General features: G+C 39.6%; 1 protein-coding gene across 1 annotated transcript; it reads left to right on the forward strand.

The window, feature by feature from the left end:
• Positions 1-9,770: 9,770 nt before the first annotated feature.
• Positions 9,771-14,404, forward strand: LOC143031279 (C-type mannose receptor 2-like; the record flags this gene model as incomplete). Its single annotated transcript, XM_076194911.1, is given in 7 exon segments — positions 9,771-9,956; positions 10,070-10,293; positions 11,985-12,167; positions 12,837-13,088; positions 13,188-13,373; positions 13,479-13,706; positions 14,222-14,404. Coding segments are annotated over 6 exon segments (1,243 nt in total), but the record flags the coding sequence as incomplete, so codon positions are not given.
• Positions 14,405-14,655: the final 251 nt, after the last annotated feature.

Genomic DNA, 14,655 nt, shown 5'->3' on the forward strand with positions numbered 1-14,655 from the left:
GTGGACTAACCAAAAACGCACAAACCCAACATTCCCATGAGGCCTATCATATCCGGGATCCGCAGTGCCCCACACAAATTGGCCCGATACCTGGCCAAACCCTTGTCTGCCAGATTAGGATCATTGAGCAAAGCCCACCTTAAAAACTCAAGTGACCTGATCGACAGGTTGAAGGACGTAGATCTATCAGATAAGACCATGGTTTCGTATGATGTAACCCAGCCTTTTTACGAATGTTTCTATTGACGGGGCATTAAAAGCTGCTGAGGAGTAGTCAAGGACGTAAAAGACGAGGATTTGCCTGTAGGTAAGAAGGATTAATTTAAAACTAATTTCCCTTTGTAATAAAAATTTGGTCCTCTAATCTTCAACAACGAAGAATATATTCAGTGTCGTGGGCTTGCTATGGGAAGTCCTCTCAGTGCCGTGTTAGCCTCTCTGTACATGGAGGTACTAGAGAAAGACAATTTCTTAGGAATAATGGGCCAAGACTCCACCTGGATGCGGTATGTGGATGATGTACTCGTCGTCGCACCCGCAGATACTGAGTTTGGATGTTAAGTTACAAGAGTTAAACAAGATAGTACGTGACATCCAATTCACAATGGAACGTGAGAAAGATAACCATCTGGCCTTTCTAGACACAGTAGTATGGAGACGTGGTAACAAGACAGCATTTTCAGTCCACAGAAAATGCACAAACAAAAACGACATCGTGCATTTCTTCTCCGCACACCACAACAAAATAAAAAGTGGAATCGTTATAGGCTTTTTCCTGAGAGCATTTAGGATATGTAGTGAGGAATTTCTCCAGGAGGAAATTAACTGCATTTTTAATATTTTCAAAAAAATTATATTACCCAGCAGGCTTTTTATATAGAAATAAGGAAAAGGCGTTACAAATAAGAAATAGGGGTGTCAAAGGAAAAGAGGCTAATGATGAGAACCGTGGGTATCTGTCCGTTCCCAACTCCAAGTGCTCAAACGCTGGAACAAAATCTCACCAAGGCAGCCTGAAACTGGGCATTCAGCACGGGGTAAAAATTGGCGACGTTGTGAAAAATAAAATTAGAAACAAAAATAGAAAACGAAGACAACAGTTTAATTTATAGAATTCCTTGTAAAACCTGCCCCGCTAGTTACTATGGCGAAACTAGCAGAGGAATTCACAAGCGGACAACTGAGCACAAGAATGACATCAAAGCCCACCGGACGTCTAACTCTTTAGTGGTACACATCGACAAATTTGGCCACTTGCCGGATTGGGAAAAAACAGAGGTGCTCCATACTGGACTCGATAGAAAGGAAAGGAGGACAATTGAGGCAGCATACATTACCTCACTCCCATGCAGCAACCATCGGGACGGTTTCGTCAAGCTGGCGAGGATAGCAAGCGGACTAATCATCCATGAGGCAAGACGAAAGAGAGATGGGCAGCAACATTGACCGAGGGGGAACGGGTGAGCTGTGCGGGTATATAAGTTGTCATTTGTTCTATTTGTGTACACTCTGAAGAAGTCCTAGTTGGACGAAACGTCAGAAATAAAACTTCAACGGAATTCTTGGCGTTTAAACTCACCACCCTACCACTCCTTCTGTCTTCACACCTCTACATATATATATATATACATATATGTATATACATATATAAAACTTATTGACCCACTGTCAGAGAATAAGATAAGACGGACAGAAATTCTGTATATTTTGACCAGTATCTGTGGTCCTCTTCAGCAGAATGATGTCGAAACATACAGAATTTCTGTCCATCTTATCTTATTCTCTGACAGTGGGTCAATAAGTCTTATTTTACAAATGTGCTACTACATTAACCTTCCTAATATGTATATATATATATATATTTTTTTTTTTCTAGAACCTGCCTGTCCCAATGAATGGATCTATGCCAAAGGTTCGTGCTTTTGGTTCTCAAGCGTGAAGAAGAATTGGAACCAAGCACGATTAGCATGTGGAGAACAAGGAAATTCATTGGCTGTATTCCCTGACTTATCACAGTGGAATACACTTCAGTCTAGCATGGCACGAGCAGCTCACCTAAGTATGTTTAGCTTACGTATATATTCTTATATCCACTTTTATTTTTATATCAACATCAACAATACATTGGAGGTAGCCACTCTCATAAAAAGTGAAACTAAAAAGGCAACTGAAACCCAAGAAAGATGAGAAATAACTACTTCAGCAACTAAATAAAAGCATCCCAAAACAAATAAACAGAAAAAAAGAAATAAAACTTGGAAAGCCAGCAAACCAATTGGTGGTAGAATAAATATCATTTAAAACTCAAAAATAAACCAGAACCATACTCTTGAATCAGTTGAAGCAATTTGTAAAGGAATCCCATCATCAAAACAGTAGTGGCATTAATTATCACGTCTCCAAACTAACTTTCAGACTCCAGAAAGTAAGAAGACAGTAAAAAGGTTATGCAAGATAAAACCAGACACACTTGCCTGCCACCCCTCCCTTCTCCAACAAAGATGTAGACAAAACAATAAGGAAACTGTAACTCTCCCATGCAGGAGGATGCTCAGACAAGGTCACAAACATTGATCTAAAACATCTAGGCGGCTCTAAAGCATTCAGGGCCTTGACTGATACCTTGAACCACTCCTGGCTGTACAACACAATACCAGCAGTCTGGAAAAGAGTACTTATCCCCTAACACACCACCAGAAAACCCTGCATCCTATTGATCAATCTCCTCCCTATCCACTGGCACTATCATAGACATTACTCAACAATGCAACACATTATGGAAGAAAGACTGCATTGTACACAATTATGCACACCAAGAACACAACATATACTCTACAAGGCCGGGCCTGGGTAACTTTTTTTGGGTGTTACCCCAAATGAATTTGTAGTCAAACGAATTTACCCCACACTTTGAAGTACTCTGGAGGAAAAACCAATTTACTTATAGAATTCATGGATAATAAACACAAAAGCAGTCTCACTGAGGAGGGTGAAGAACAGTTTCGATACGGATTCAATACCGATGAAACAGTTTCAAGACTGATATTTCTTCGTTTCTGTAGTTTTAACCCATTCAACTCCGATGACAAGATGTCTTGTCATTTGGTCAAATAAAACAAAAAATCATAAAACACCAAAATGTTTGATCAACCACCAGAAAAATATGACGTCAATCCTCGCTTCGCTCGCAGCGAAGCGAGGATTGACGTCATATTTTTCTGGTGTTTGATCAAACATTTTGGTGTTTTATGATTTTTTGTTTTTTTTTTACCAAATGACAAGACATCTTGTCATCGGAGTTGAATGGGTTAAAGATCCGTGATCCATTCTTTTTCTCCAGCTTTGATATTAGTTTCCCTCACTTAGCACATCCGCATCCGTATCTACATGTAGAATCATGAAAGGAATGGAAATCCTTGACAGAAAAGATTTACTAAAAAATGACAATGGAAAAACAAGAGGGCATGAAAAGAAACTCAAGAGGGATAATTATAGAAGCGATAGGAAAAAGAATACCTCTCCACACAGAATGCTGGATATATGGAAAAACTTGGATGAAAAAACAGTGTGTGCGAATACTATTCACGTACACCAAAGGCCCCCTCCCCCTACACAGGGGGTAGCCAAAAAGAAAAATGGTTAACAAACCTCTTAGTCAAAACAAGTGACAGGATCATTGTGTTTAATGTCATTTAAGGGAGTGGGCAAAACTGATAGAGATCTCTTGATTTTGGGACCATTACAAAGCCAGAAGAATCATGGGAACAAATTGAAGAAGACTACATGTCTGACAGATGTCAAGAAAGTTTTCAATGCAGAATGCAGTGTAGCCTTTGATGGCTACTCTTTAGGGTGGCACAGGGAAAGATAAAACCTCTTCAGGCTTTCTTGATATATTGAAGTGAAGATTTGTCTCCAATCATGAAATAATGCTGCGTGACCCTGGTCCTTGGAGGTGTCACTAATACTGACTGTGTGATATCCAGTTGATAACCCATGCAGGGGACTCAACCTGCAAACAGATACCATAACCCCCAGGTGCAGTTATCACCTAGAGCAGTGGGTGGCAAAATGTAAGGATGACCCATCATCCAGGAGGAATCAAGAAAAGAGGGAGGGAGGGAGGGGTGGTGAATGGGAGTGGAGTATGTGGGGATGAAATGGATAGGTGTGGATTTATGCCTTTGGCTTTGGCTACCTCCCTTGTAAGGGGGAAAAAATCCATTGGTACATATATGTATGTATATTACTCTCCCCAACACACACATTTCAAACAACTATACAAAATTTCTTCTTGTAAGTGTTGTAATGGCCAATCGAATGGCTGCAGCCAGTTACCGTGAGGCCATGAGTATTCTGTAAGAGAGGACAGTGGCTGCAGATTGATTGAATTTGACAAAGAATTTTGTTTGTCCACTTGGGATTAGTATCAAACAAGAAGTCAAAATAATTGTGCTTCACACACATAGATAATAGTTTGTCCTTTAATATTAATCATCAGATGAGTTTCACATGAGGATTTATTCATATTAACTATGAAACAAGTGTATGAAAAAGATTTCTACTTTTACCAGGTACATCTTATTGGGTTGGAGCGGCTGATAACCTGCTCAAACAGCGCAGTCCTCATTGGAATTGGTTGAGTGGCACAAGGGTAGATTATACTTTGTGGAAACCTGCCAATCCGTTTGAGGATGCGAGTCACTGCATGTTCATGGATGGGGCTAAAAGTTTCTTCATGGACGATTATGGTTGTGCCGCAGCCTTTAATTATATTTGCCAGATGGAGCCACTGCGTTACTTGTACAACGAATCTAAAGTTCATCATGACGTTGGTAAGATTTAGTCCAATTGTAAAAATTGTTTGCTAAATGAAATATAGATTACTGTTTTTTTTTCTCTCCCCCCCCCCCCCCAAACATCTGTCTTGTGTATGAGCTGATGTCTGATTTTTATATAGATACAATGATGGACTGTCCACATGGCTGGGATAATGTGGGTGAGGACTGTTTATACCTAGCAAGTGCGGCACAGAGCACGGATTGGTCAAATGCTCATCGAACTTGTCAGGCCTTCCATGCAACACTTGCCACATACCATGATCAATCTGCACTTAACAAGACTCAACAATTTCTTATGAAAAAAGGTAAATGTACAGATAGTCTTTTGTCAAAGATTATGAAATTATTTTTCTTTATCAGTCTTTATTCTTTTAGTACTGTACTCAGTGATGTTCATTAGACAATCCATGAATATATTTTCCTCTCCAGTATCAATTTGATCAAGGTTTCAATTTTCTATATGTACTCTCACTTTTTCTTCCTGGTGTTAGCTTGAATTGGTATTTTTTCAGTACCCTACTTGAATGTCATCAGTATTTCTTGTTATATTTGTACCATGTTACATCCCCTGTTGTGGGAGGGAGGGAGGAAAGAATACTGCCACCAAGTCTTCATACTGGAGTCATAAGGGGCAACAAAAATGGGACGGGAATTAGGACTAGGTATCCTTCTAACCTGTAGCCCCACAGGGGACATTCCTAGAAAAAGTATAAGCATACAGAGTGTCTAGGAGTTTTCCGACCAGTACCTAAGGTTTGGGTCTTTTAATGTGTGTGAATGTGGTGCAGATGAGAGTAAAATGGAAGAGATAGGCAGTATGTTTGTGAGAAGAATGATGGATGTGTTGGTAGTGAGTGAAACTAAGTTGAGAGGGAGGGGTGAGTGTGAGTTTGGGAGTGTAGTTAGCTGGGAGGTTCTCAGGAGTGAAGAGAGGGCGAGGGAGAGAAGGGGTGGCTACACTAGTAAGTGAAGAGATAGGTAAGCATATAGTGGAGTGAAAGGAGGTTTCTTCAAGGTTAATGTGGATGAAGGTGAAACTGGGAAGGGAGATAAGGGTTTTTGTAAGTGCATATGGGCCTGGTAGTGAGAAGAATGCAGAGGAAAGGAAGGCCTTTTGGATGGATTTAAATGAGTGCATAGAGGGATTAGGGAGAAATGTCAATGTAGTAGTATTGGGAGACCTTAATGCTAGGGTAGGAAATGAACTAATAGATGGTGTGGTTGGGAAGTGTGGAGTTCCAGGAAAAAAGCATGGTGGAGAGTTGATGGTGGAAATGTGTCTAGAAAGAGAGTTGATGATAGCAAATACAGTGTTCAGGAAGAAAGTCAAGCATAAGTACACATGGGAGAGGGTGGTGGATGGAAGGATGGTAGACAGTGGATTAATGGACTATATAGTGGTAACCAGGAGTATAGTAGGAAGAGTTAAAGATGTACATGTTCTAAGGGGAGTGAGTGGAGGAATATCAGATCATTTTTTGGTGGAAGGTACATTGAGAGTGGAGGATAGAGGAAAAGAACAAAAGGATAGGGAGGTACTTAGAGTGAACTGTTTAAATGAGAAAGAAAAGGAGAAGGAGTGTAAAAAGCTGAGAGAGGAGTGGGAGGGAATGAAGGATAGAGTAGAGCTAAGTGTGGAGGAGGAATGGGGATGGTTCAAGGAGGGAGTCACAAGGTGTACAAAGATGGTGTGTGGAACAAGGACAGGAGGGAATAGAAAGAAGGGTAGTGAGTGGTGGGATGAGGAAGCAAAGAAGGTTGTAGAAGAGAAGAAGCGAGCTTTCACAGATTGGTTACAAAGTAGGATGAGGGAATCATATGAGAGGTACAAAGAAAAGAGAAGAGAAGTAAAGCATAAGATAAAGGAGGCAAAGAGGAGAGCAGATGTGAAATGGGGTAAGAGTATGACAAAAAAAAATTGAAAGCAATAAAAAGATGTTTTGGAAGGAAATTAAAAGAGAAGGAGGTGAATCAAGTAGAGAAGAAAAGGTAAAAGGTGCAGATGGAGAGATGATAATGGAAGAGAAGGCAGTGAGAGGAAGGTGGGCAGAGTATTTTAGGGAGTTGTTAAATGTGAAGGAGGATAGGGAGGGAAAGGTAGATTTGTCAGGTCCAATGAACATAAAGTTCTTGCTTAGTATCACATTGATTGTCATTTGTACTGCTTGAGGTCACAAAGAATTATAAGTTAATACATTAGCAAATTCTTCATTTTTGACACTTGTTCAAAGAAACCAACACGTTTATTTTCTCTCATTTTCTTATTCTCTCTTTTGTCATGTATTTTTTGGTTGATTTATTTGTGGGCATGATGCAGGTATGACCCGTCATCCAGGAGGAGCCAAGATAAGAGGGAGGGAGGGAGGGGGTTGAATGGGAGTGGAGTATGTGGGGATGGAACAGGTGGGAGTGGATTTTATGCCTTTATTTTTCGGCTACCTCCCTTGTAAGGGGGAAAAAGCCATTGGTATATGTATGTATTTATTTGATCATCATCATCTTACAGAACAACCAACAACATGGATTGGAGCCACTAACGGACTTCCTGACTTGAAACACCGTTGGGTTTGGGTAGATGGAGTTTTGGTTAAGAAGAGCTTATGGAGCAGCGACTCTCTCCAAAACAAGAATACCTTAACTTGTATGGCTGCATGGAACACAGCTAAATATCAGCCACGAGACATTGCTTGTACATACAAGTATCCCTATATTTGTAAAAAGGAAAATCTGAGTAAGGGTGCATCTAAAATTGGCCTGTCATCTTATATCTTTGCCTAGTAAAACTAGATCTTATTTCCTGTCATGAAAATATAATAGGAGACACATAGGTATTTTGCTGAGAACATTAATTAATTTCCATAGTATTTTCTTTCCAGGAAAACCTTGTCCACATGGCTGGTTTTATGTAAAAGGAGTGTGTCTTCACATTGCACCTTCCAAAAAATCTTGGAGTGCGGCTAGTGTGGCTTGCAACAACGACTTTAATGCAAGTCTTGCCGTATTTGATGACTTGGACGTTTTTCAAGAGTTTCAGTCGAGTATGGCACGAAGTGCCGGCGCAGGTCAGTAGATAGGAATTTATTTTTTATTGCATTAGAAATAGCCGTTCTACAGATTTCACAAATGACACAATAGTAGCTCTAATAATCATTACATAAGAATGAAGGAGACTGCAAGAGACCATAAGGCCTAGACTAGGCAGTTCCATGTCCATTACCATCTGTCATCCCCATCCATAAAGTTGTCTAACCGTTTCTTAAAACAACCGATAGTTGCAGTGCTCACTACATGGTTACTAAGTTTATTTCATTCGTCGACCACCCTATTAGTAAACCAATTCTTGCCTATTTCCTTCTTAAATCTAAATTTGTCCAGTTTATAACCATTACTACGAGTCCTGTCCTATTGTTTTAATATGATGACCTTGTTGGCATCACCCTTGCCTTTGATCCACTTGAACACCTCTATTAGATCACCTCTCACTCTGTGTCTTCCCAGAGAGTGTAAGTTAACTAGGGTGCCTAAGCCTCTCTTTGTAAGGTCAATTTCTGAGTCCATGTATCATTTTGGTCATTCTCCTGTGTACTGAATGTAGTGAATTGATATTCTAAACACACATAAATCGAGAAATTCCTCTATGTTTCCTTATCTTTTAATTGGTTCTCTTTGTTATGTAATGAGATGGACATGTGGGACTGAGTGCCCTTGCGTAGACAAGTACTATAACAACATGTTGATACGGCTGTAGAATAATGTAGTATATCATTAATGGTACTACTCTGATATGGTACTCACTCATACTGTTTTGTTACCTTTTAGCATTATTTTGTTGTTCCTTCGCACAATGCAATGTTCCTTATTGTGATGGTGCTCAAGTTTTGGTCTCAATATCCTATGTGTTTCAAACATTTTAGTAATATTAGCAAAACTATAACAATGTTTATGTGTCATATGTGTACTGATTGGTATTACTCATGACTGTCTCTGGTCCCCTTAACCCCCTACGTATGTTGTCTGTGTACCTTGGTGTAGAAAAACAATCTAATGAGGACCACAATGGAAATAAGCTTACATGCTTTCTTGTGTTATCCTCGGCAATTGCAATTATTATTTCAAACTATGTGTCCCCATCATTATCTGCACTTCATGTATATTGGTTCTTTGGTAAATAAACTTATCATTACCTATCACTTTATTATATTGTTCTGTGGTGGGGATTTTGGCTCCTGTTTGTAATGTTCTACTGGTGTGGTTTATGTACGAGATATTGACAATGTACTACAATCTGCACCAATATATATATATATATATATATATATATATATATGTACATTTCTCCTATCTAACTTAATACTTTTCAAAGCTAAATCTGCATAGTTCATCTAAATTTGTTTCACTTTTTGTTTTGTTTTTCACTTGTCAGCCATATTTCTGATTTTGTTGAATGGTATCACTTTGACCATGATTTCAGCTAATCATATCATGGAATGAGAAAACGTAGTGTTAATATGAACTCTTGGTTTGAATTAGCTAGTATTGTTGGACATAAAGAAAATTTTATTTACTTAACAGTTACTACTTATTGGGTGGGTGCTGCCGACAACATTGGCAAGACGTCTGGGCAGTGGATGTGGATAAATGGCCCTGAGGTAGCTTACTCAGTCTGGAAACCAGCCAACCCATTTGAAGATGCAAGTCATTGTGCATATGTAGATGGTGCCAGGGGATTCTACATGGGCGACTACAGCTGTGCCACAGCATTGAATTATATTTGTCAGAAGGATCCAGAATATTACATTGGTAACGATTCACCTCCCGTAACAACAGGTACGTTAAAATTTTAGACTGAAATTCCTATAGTGAAGAACATTTGCAATACATTGTTTAGAGATTTCCCTACCATGTAGCTATTTCTCCTTTTTATCTCAGTCTTTACCAGCAAGTGTCCTCCTGGTTGGGAACTTATTGGAGATGAATGTTATTATTTATCCCATGTGACACAAAGCACGGACTGGAACAACGCTCATCGCACATGCCGTGCCTTCCATGCCACGCTAGCTACATTCACCAGTAGCTCTGATCTTGCTGATGTCGAAAATTATCTCTCCTTAACAAGTAAAACCCTTCACCGGAAACTAGTTTCGTTGTTGTTTATTTTTATGTTGATGATCATACTTTAAAAGGTTATGCGTGTGTTGAAATTGATATTCAACTCTAGCTTCAAACAGAGAGTCCAAACGTATGGATCGGAGCGACAAACAGCCGGGTCACCTAAAGTATAGGTGGGTGTGGGTGAACAATGCCTTGGTTGACGTCAGCATGTGGCCAGAAAACAGACCCAAATCCAAGACCTCCCTTTTCTGCATGGCTCTGTGGGCAGCCACATCACACCGACCACTTGACATGGCTTGTACCAATAAATATTCCTACCTCTGCAAAAAAGGAGTTGAAGGTAAAATCAGCTATGTTGATATAGAAATAATAGATTATTAAAGTTTATATACTAAAGTTTATACCACTGACCCAGGACAGTGGACAAGATACAGGGGTGACCCGTCATCAAGGAGGTGCCAAGATAAGAGGGAGGGTAGAGGGTGGAGGGGAGTGGAGTGTATTATTGGGGATGGAATGGGTGGGAGTGGTTTTTATGCCTTTGTTTTTTGGCTACCTCCCTTGTAAGGGGGAAAAAGCCCTTGGTATATGTATGTATACCGGAAGTTTCAAATTAGTGCATTATGATTTAGAATTGTAAAGCTTAAGAAGTATGGCCACTATAAAGCTGTTTAGAATATGGGAGCCATATTGTGCCACCCACCATCGAAATAGGCAGCCGCCTTTAATGCTATTGACGGGAATGCCAAGGAGACAAATGGAATAACTTGGCAGAAACCAAATTAAAAAGAAATGTGATGTGATTGGTTACCACATCACTGTAAATGCCTATCGTCCTCAAGTGAAGGATAAATGAAATTTCTTATCTCTTCTGAACTTGTTATTGGATTTCTCGTCCGCCACCACATAAACTATACACAATGAATATTTTAATGCTTTGTACAATTTATGCAATTATGTTACATATAGACACTATTTACAATATAAGGGCTATCCTTGTATGTGACAACAATATACAATTTCATTATCATGGACACATAGAATAGATTGACCATGATTAGTAATTTTATATTACAAAGATGTTATATGCGTTAAGGTGACACTGCAGAAGTGGCAACGTGTTGCCACAAATGTGACACCCTTCTGTACAGAAGGGATTGTTCAGTTTCTTTGGTGCGAGCATAGTACACGTGTGCTGACGATTAGGCATTTTAGATTTTCATACAAACTTTTAAACTTCAGAGTTTTTGCTATAAATTGTTTTTGTTTGGTCGTTTTTTCTTTTCATGCTGCATGTAAGAAAGTGAAGTATTTAGCTCCCCATGAAGAATAGTCAGGTGAGGAAGAATTTTCAGTTGTTTATTAGTCATATATAGGATCAGTCTGCCTAATTTCATGGTGCATGCCTGTAACCTGGAACCAAAGATATTGTCTTGTGATATTTCTTTTCTTTGACAATTAGACTATTCCATTTCTATTAAATCCAGCTTATTTTTCTATTGCATACATTGCCATAAAAGTTCCATTGACTTCTTACACCTTCCATTGCATTGGTTTGATTTTTCATTGAAAATTGCTCATCGACTAGAGGAATTTGTATTGACAAGTTATTTCAAGGTAATCAGTGACAAAGAGGTCTAGGATCAGGGTTTTCCTAACAATATTCTAGTAACCCCATAAAAAAAAAATAAATAAAAAAAATGGTACAGTGCTCTTATTTAATAAACTCTCCTACTGGGATTCGAACCCTTGCCCGAGCGGCTTGCTTTTTATAAGAGGAAGACTGTGCCATCACACCACCGTGACCCTACAAAACGAAACAACTTAGGTCACGGCCTAGTTGTTCCTCCTAGGGCACTTACGTGAAGCATGGTATGCACAAGTGTTTGTGTCATTATGACATTTGGAAATAAACTCTCCTCCTGGGATTCGAATTCCAGTATGAGAGTTTATTTCCAAATATCATAATGACACAATATGTATGTATGTATTTTAGTAACCCCACAAATGTAATGGTACTCTTATCTACAGAATTGGCCTGCCCGGATGGATGGATGTACGCTCACGGGTCATGCTTCTTCATGTCATCAACCACCAGCAACTGGGCGAACGCAAAACAGGACTGTGGTAATCGAGGGTCCACTTTAGCAACGTTACAAGACGGAGAACAGTGGAGCGTCTTCCAGTCGAGTATGGCACAGTCAGCACACTTAGGTAAAGCATTACAGTGTGGCTTGCCACTTGAGTCTATGCCAGTTCACACAAATGTTTGAGATTTTTTTCCGCGAGGAAATCTAGATTTCCACTTTTTTTTTTATCCCACAAAAAGAAGGAATTATTATATACACAAATAAGTTTTTTGCAACATATAACTCTTCAAATTGTACACAAAAATAATGGTAAGCAGTTTAAACTTTTCCACAATTTTGCGGAAATTTCCCTCAAATGGGCATCAGTGGGCCATCAGACATCTTGTTGCATTGCCTCTGACCAGAGCCCTTACATGCCCAAGTGCCGCTTCATTAAATCAGCGACCCCTCCTCTCCATCCCCTCATGCAGAAAAGGAGAAGACGGGGAGAAATCCCTTCAAGGGAAGCTTCAATTTTTTTTTCTCATACATACTCCCTCACCCCCCGTCCCCCACCCACTCCCCCTCATGCATCACAGCATCATCCATACACAATTTTTATGTGCTGTGAAAGAGTCACCAATTTTTCTCAATTTTGTATTTACTTAGTTGTATTTTGCGGGAAGGGGAGCTATGCTCATGGTGTCCCGCCTTTGTATCTCGCAGTGTCTAGCTTGCTCTTAAGCTCATGAATTGTGTGATGCTGTATCTGCTCCACCGTTATCTGAAACGTACATTTTTCTGTCTTGATTAGCTACATCCTATTGGGTCGGAGCTTCAGACGACACCGGCAGCTGGGTTTGGTTGAACGGGATTTCAGTCAACTATTCTGTATGGAAGCCTGCCAATCCCTTTGAGGACGCTAGCCACTGCATGTACATGGACGGCTCTAGGAACTTCCTCATGGGCGACTACTCTTGTTCTTCAGCTCTTTATTACATGTGCCAGATGGAACCTCTGTATTATCTAAGGAATGATACAGCTCCAAATGACGTAGAGGACACTGGTTATTATTATTTAGTTCTGTTGTACAATGGTATATCATAATTGTATTCTTTAGAATTTTAGTAAAGAGAGATTTTTTCAAAACCGTCGTGATTTGCAGATTGGTCAACGACTTGCCCTCATGGTTGGGTTGATATTGGAGAAAGCTGCTACTTCTTGGCTAGTTCAAGTCATTACACGGACTGGAATAATGCCCGTCGTACTTGCAATGCATACCATGCTACTCTCGCAACATTTGACAACCGAAGCAATTTATCTCCAGTTTCTCGAGACTTGGGTGTTATTAGTCAGTATTAATTATTATTATTCCCATACATGTAATACCACTGGAAAAAATGTCTGGGTTCAAAATGTGATACATGGCACCCATTATGACTTGTTTCTCTTTCAGAATCCAGCAATGTTTGGGCTGGAGCAAGCAACAACCTGGAGAATCTTAAGCTTATTTGGTCTTGGGTTAACAATGCACTAGTTGACGTCAGTGTTTGGCCAAAAGACAGACCCATAGCCAAGAGTACCTATAACTGTATGGCTCTGTGGGCCACCACCTCACACCTTCCAGTTGACGTTGCATGTAGTACCTACATTTACTCGTTCTTGTGCAGAAGAGGAGTTGCAGGTAGGAGACTGAATGTTGGAGCCTTTCTAACTATAGAAATGAGTTTTTGAATCCTGTATGGATATGCTTTTCCAACTATAGAAATGATTACAATTTAGTGTAGGTTTTTGAACCCTGTATGGATATGTATCTCATGGAAGCCTTAATAAGAACATAAGAATGAAGGAGACTGCAAGAGACCATAAGGCCTACACAAGGCAGCTCCATATCCATCACCACCTGTCATCCCCCCCATCCATAAAGTTGTCTAACCATTTCTTAAAACAACTGATAGTTTCAGTGCTCACTACATGATTGCCAAGTCTATTCCATTCATTGACTACCCTGTTAGTAAACCAATTCTTGCCTATGTATAGCCAGCCCTTTAAGTGCTAGGTGGAATGAGCTCAGGCTTTGAGCAGAGAACACTGTAACACTCCTACGGTTTTTTGGCATTTACCTCATCACCCTTTGCACTCACATACCATATGTTTAGTGTAATGAAGATGAAGAATAATTATCACTCTTGACCCCAGGAGTGGCTTGTCCAAGTGGTTGGATGTATTCAAGTGGATCTTGTTTCCAAATCAACAATGTTGGACGCACATGGGCCGATGCAAGACATGACTGCAGCTCTAAGAAGACAACTCTTGCCACCTTTGACAACGATGAGGTTCTCGGCTTTTTACAATCAAGTATGGTCCGAGGATCACATGGAGGTATTGTTTAATCAAACTTCTTATTTTCTAGAATATTATAGTAGACATTCTAGAGATTTTATACTTTGTTTAATCAAACTTCTTATTTTCTAGAATATTATAGTAGACATTCTAGAGATTTTATACTTTGTTTAATCAAACTTCTTATTTTCTAGAATATTATAGTAGACATTCTAGAGATTTTACACTTTGGTTAATCAAACATCTTATTTTCTATAGTATTAGTGAAGCATCCTTGCTGTGGATGTGCT

The sequence above is a fragment of the Oratosquilla oratoria genome, chromosome 12 (assembly GCF_046742065.1).
Source record: "Oratosquilla oratoria isolate Oo_2021 chromosome 12, ASM4674206v1, whole genome shotgun sequence".
Taxonomy (NCBI): domain Eukaryota; kingdom Metazoa; phylum Arthropoda; class Malacostraca; order Stomatopoda; family Squillidae; genus Oratosquilla; species Oratosquilla oratoria.